The sequence below is a fragment of the Gekko japonicus genome, unplaced genomic scaffold (assembly GCF_001447785.1).
Source record: "Gekko japonicus isolate JY-2015 unplaced genomic scaffold, Gekko_japonicus_V1.1 scaffold181, whole genome shotgun sequence".
Classification (NCBI taxonomy): Eukaryota; Metazoa; Chordata; class Lepidosauria; order Squamata; family Gekkonidae; genus Gekko; species Gekko japonicus.
In genome coordinates, this window is record NW_015171507.1 from 945,388 (window position 1) to 950,659 (window position 5,272).

Genomic DNA, 5,272 nt, shown 5'->3' on the forward strand with positions numbered 1-5,272 from the left:
TGAACGCCCTCCCCTACCCGAACGTCATCCTCCCCAGGCTCTGCCCACAAATATCCAGGGAATTTCCCAAGTCGTATCCCTCTCCCCAAACGTCATGCACAAAGCAAACTCGAGTACATGAAAGCATATGCCGCAATGAGGTGCCATAAGACTGTTGTTTCCGCTGGAGAATCGCACAGCTACCCCCTGGGATTTGCCTCCCCCCACCTCCAAAAAAGTTCGTCATTACAGGTGTAAAAAGTCAGTAAGATTTAAAGAATGCAAACAGTGTAATAACCGCCCCCAAACCAAACCCAATCTTGATCAGTTTCCCTGTGAGATTCTTCTTCTCCGATCAGTTGCACTTGAGGTTCCAGCCGTGCACGGAATTTTCAACTTCGCCTGCCCTGCCGCTCGGTTAAATATTCAGCCTCAGAACAGACTGCATCTCAACAGCGCTATTATTCTGTATCCCAATTATTTTCCTTTGGGGGATGTGCATGAAAAGAAACTGCTGGCTATTTCGAGTCTCCCGCTTGAACTCCCCCCTCCCCTACGCAAAACAGCGATGCGCTTTTTGGGAAACGCTGTCCAGCATCTCCAGACCCTCACTGTTATTGCCCTGTACAAACTCACCCCCAAATCTGCACTCAGGGCTGGATTACATCCTTGGTCTGGAATTTTAAAACACTTTAACAGGAAGGGGGGAAAAACCCCTACAAATCTGGAAACCTCCAGGCCCTTTGGCTGTAACCTCCCTTGCAATCTTGCCTGCGCTGGATCGGCCACATGTGTACGTTACAGAAACTCCAGCCAAGAGAATTTTCTGTTCTTCGCGCTGAACAAGACGCTTCGCTTGACAAATACGTGGATCCTCTCAAAGGGCACAGGGTGGGGGGTGGGGAACTGCACAGTAATGTGCATGAAGGCCGTATAAGCAGGGAGGGAAAAGAAAGCGTGCTAATCTTTTTCAGATGGTTTGGGTATGTTTAGAATTAAAACTAGGCGAGCAAGGTAACGTTGCTCTCTCGGGGCTTGCGGACGATCCAGTGAGCACATGAAGCTGCCCGATACTGAATCAGACCCTTGGCCCATTAAGGTCATTATTGTCTGTTCAGACTGGCAGTGGGTCTCCGGGACCTCAGGCGGAGGTCTTTCACGGCACTTGCACCCTGATCCCTTGTTAATGGAGATCCCGAGGGCCTTCTGCATGCCAAGCAGTCGCTCTACCACTGAGCCATACGACCCCTCCTTAAAGCAGAGCGCATCTTCTTTCTGTGACTACAGGAATAATGGGGAGGGGCCGTGGCTCAGTGGCAGAGCATGGGCTTGGTGCGCAGGTTCAAGCCCCGGCACCTCCGGCTTAGAAGAGGAGGCAGTAAGAAAGACCTCTGTTTGAGACCCTGGAGAGCTGCTGCCCGTCTGGGTGGACAATACTCACCCTGAGGGACCTATGGTCTGATTCAGGATAAGGTGGCTTCCATGTGTTCGGCTGCTGGGAAAATACGGAAAAGATCTTCTGACTTGACTGACAGGCTCCTGCAACGACACCCTCGGGTCACCCACAGGGACAGAGTGCTGAAGGGCAGCAGAGGGCAGGCTGGCAGAAATGACCTCTCCTCCAAGGAACCGCCAAGCGACGCCGCGTCCTTCCACTCGAGATTCCCGACACCAGCAAAAGCCCTCGGAAGCCCCCACGAAGCAGCTGTCCCGTGCCGCTTCTACAGCGCCAGGGCAAGCGACACTGACCTTCATGCTGCCTTGGCGTTGGCTCCCTCGTGGAAACAGGTGACCCGCGGTGCAGGTGGCTGCCGAAAGCTGTCCCGTGGGCCGCCGGGTGGTCCTCGTAGGCCAGCGGACTGTGGCGGGGCTTCCCGGGCTCAGGCACAATCACGGGGGCTCCCCTTGTGATGGACCCGCCGGAGTTTGTCACCGGGCTAGGCCTGCTTTTCAAACTCTCCTCGTACGCTCTTTCCAGAGTCCTCGGGTCCTGCATGACGTCCAGGGGATGCTGGGAATGCATGGGGTGAAAAGTCCTCCCTGGGCTGCCAATGATGGATCGGACGTCATGCTTTTTGGCGCTTGCTGATGTGTTGCTGTCGTGTTTCAGCGGGGTACCCTGGAGGGCCGAGGAAGGAGACAAGTACGGAAAGGTCAACAAGCTTGCAAAGAAACCCAAACAAACAACGGCACAGGCGTTCACTCCGGGCTTGCTGAGGGTGCCAATCTCAATCACCATGAACTTGCTGAGCGTTTCCCCGTGAGCCAGGGGGGTCGCAGAGAAAGACACAACAGCATCTTCCTTTGGACCCTCCATCTCTGAAGTTTTGAAGCTTTCTGGGAACCCTCTTCTACCAAGAGGCTCCCTGCACGCCTGCCTCGTCACCCTAGCATGTTGCAAAGGATTCTGGGGCATGAGCTGAGGAGTAACATCCATTTCTGGTTTAGACATTGCGCTGCTCTGTGCTTGGAGGCAGAAGTGCTGAGCGGATGGAAAACTTAGCCAAGGAATGATTCTGAACACGTGGCACTCAAACGACATTCCTGGGTTCAGAACACCAACCTTGGTTTAGGAGAACTGACATGATCTGCATCTCCTCAAATGGACCACGTGGAAGGCAGAGGCGCAGCTCGTTTAAGACCCAGGTTCAAGTCCCTGCTGAAGCAGAGCTGCAGCACATCATGTGGAACAAGCCACTGCCTCTCCGCCTCCTCTGAGCACTGGGAACAACACAGCGGCCTTGCCTCACGCAGCTTTCGTGCAGGACTGAATGAGGCAAGGGAGTTGGTATCACCTGAGCAGAGCACAGATAAGACTTCTCTAGAAATCTGCAATGTTCCCTCTAAACGGTGGAGTCTTGTGAGCAAAAATTCTACTTTGCGAGCTACTGGCATTAAAGTGGTGAGCGAGCGATTTTGGCTACTGCATAAATGAGTTTGCACTGGAGGCATCCTCCCTGAGCTGAGACGAAAGTGTGAGCTGGAGGCTAAAAAACTGTGAGCTAGCTCACACGGACTCAGCTTAGAGGGAACACTGAAGCCAAGTAAAGACCACTTTCGCCACATTAGAGAAACGTTAATCGATCACGTTCCATTGGGCTGATTTTTAGGTTTTTTAAAAATTACTTTTATCCATTCTTTTTAGCGCACGGACTTGCAATGACCGTGATGGCCGGGGCTGTCTTGGAAGAGGCATTCCGACTTCAGAAGAGGCCGTCTTCTAAACGGAGCTCTTCCACCAGGCCTTCGATTAGGAGCCGCTACTAACAACGACTGAATGGTCAAGGCCCTCTAGGCCTACATCCACAGCCTGTGAAATACCTGTACACTGACTTGGGCCATACTTTGTTATCATCATATCATGGCCGATTGGGATGTTACCGCCACCAGCACTTCATCTGTAGTTGTGACTTGTTATGTTTAAGAGTTTTTATGAAGTTGTATTGCATTAATACAGCTATGTTTTAATATATTTTAACTTTTTAATGTAAGCCGCCCTGAGCCTGCTTCGGCAGGGAGGGTGGGATACAAATCAAACTAAATAATAAAATAAATAAATAAATACATCTTCCTCTTTCACTTGCAGAGGAGACTGCCTCTTCCAAAATAGCGACGAGGGCTTGAATAGCCTGGAAATGAAGGGTGTCTTTTCCCCCATGTGCCTCTGCCAGAGCTAGGGAAGGGGCTAGACTTTCCCATTCTGGAGACAGCGGAGCAAAAGCACACCAATATAGACCGCAAAATGTCCACGGTCACCTGTGAAGGAGCAGCTGATGGGAGTCAAGAGCCCGGGGTCCCCATTGCACAAGCCAAGGCGATCGTTTCCTTCCTGACTTGTCTCGTTCACAATAAACAGCTGGTCATTAAGCCCGGCAAAACCGCCATCCAGTTCACGGCTTCCACCTTGTTTTATCATTAAAAGCCTGCAGACACTCTGTGGTCATTTGTGTTGATGCCGAGTTTGGGAAAAGAAAGCTGGAACCGTCGTCCTTGTTATCTTTCCTAGAACTCCAGGGAAGCTATGAGACCCTCTTACTTTCTGAGTTCCGGTCCCACACCTGGACACGTGTCCCTCACCTGGCCATCAGTGTTCCCTCTAAGCTGAGTTAGTGTGAGCTGGCTCACAGTTTCTTAGCCTCCGGCTCACACATTTTTGCCTTCGCTCAGGAAGGAGGGCTCCAGAGCAAGCTAATTTATGCAGTAGCCAAATCACTCGCTCACAACTTCAATGCCGGTAGCTCACAAAGTCGAATTTTTGCTCGCAGGACTCCACGGCATTGCTGGCCATGCGTCCCAAGATGTTAGAAGGGAAAAAGCAAGCCTAAAAGCAGATGCCAACGGGGTCCAGAGGCTTGCTTGTCACGGTCGGTGCCCATTTCTTAAAATACAGAATCCACAAACTGGAGAGGACGCCATTACTGAAGGCGATGGGAAACAGGCGCTCCTGCCCACCAGTGAGAAGGAGACCCACGGGCCCCTAACACCCCCTCCTCCGTCCACAAAGACAGCACAGGTACCTGGGTGATGGAGCCTTCCTTCAGGGGCCTCGTCAGAGGGATGTCAGGTGTGCGTCTCAGCTCCTCCCTGGGAATCTCGTGGATTGACCTTCCCGCTTCCTTCACCGTGGCGACGAGGCCTTCGTGAGCCGATTTCATCTTCAGAGGGGTGAGGCTCTCATGCGGCCTGACCTTGTAGGCATCGGAGAAGTCCCTCGGCGGCGTGCTTTCCCTCTTGAGCTGCTTGGCTTCTCTTCTGAGGGAGTCCTCGGGGCCCTCCACGTAGGATCGAGGAATCCCTAGAACGCGGCGCACACGAGAAAGGGAATTCGTCAGGGGGCCTCTCAGGGAATGGATGGGGACTACCGTCAGATCCTCCCTTTCCCGCCAGAGAAAAGCTTCAAAGTTACCGACTGAATCTCTCTGGCAACTCTGCACTAACGGCTGAACTCGATTCAATGGTAACACTCAGCCCTGGATGGCCATTCATTTATTCATTTTATTGGATTTTTATCCCTGCCCTCCCCTTGACAGGCTCAGGGCGGGTTCCAACAGTGAGAGTGCCATACAGTTAAAACCGTTTTTAAACACAATGTAAAATACATGACAACACGTAAGTCACAGGTGCCATCCCACTCTAATAGAAGTCAGACGCTTCAGTGGTTGATGATGTCAAAATCAGTTTTTGTTATAAGATCTTTAAGACCTAGGATCCCAAGGACCCAGAACTACAGACAGACCCAGGCTACAGATGGAGGGGCTACAGATGGAGGGAGCCCAAGGGGGGGGGGGACGTC

The 5,272-nt window shown here is 52.1% G+C and overlaps 1 protein-coding gene across 1 annotated transcript in view; it reads right to left on the bottom strand.

Annotated features, from left to right (window-relative positions):
* The window catches only part of NCOR2 (nuclear receptor corepressor 2), a 332,048-nt gene that overhangs the window by 38,914 nt on the left and 287,862 nt on the right, over nucleotides 1-5,272 (bottom strand). The window contains exons 30-31 of the mRNA XM_015419296.1: nucleotides 4,497-4,774; nucleotides 1,729-2,098 (exon numbers count right to left, since the gene is read on the bottom strand). Coding sequence (XP_015274782.1) covers nucleotides 1,729-2,098; nucleotides 4,497-4,774 — 648 coding nt within the window. The remainder of the gene's footprint in view (nucleotides 1-1,728; nucleotides 2,099-4,496; nucleotides 4,775-5,272) is intronic.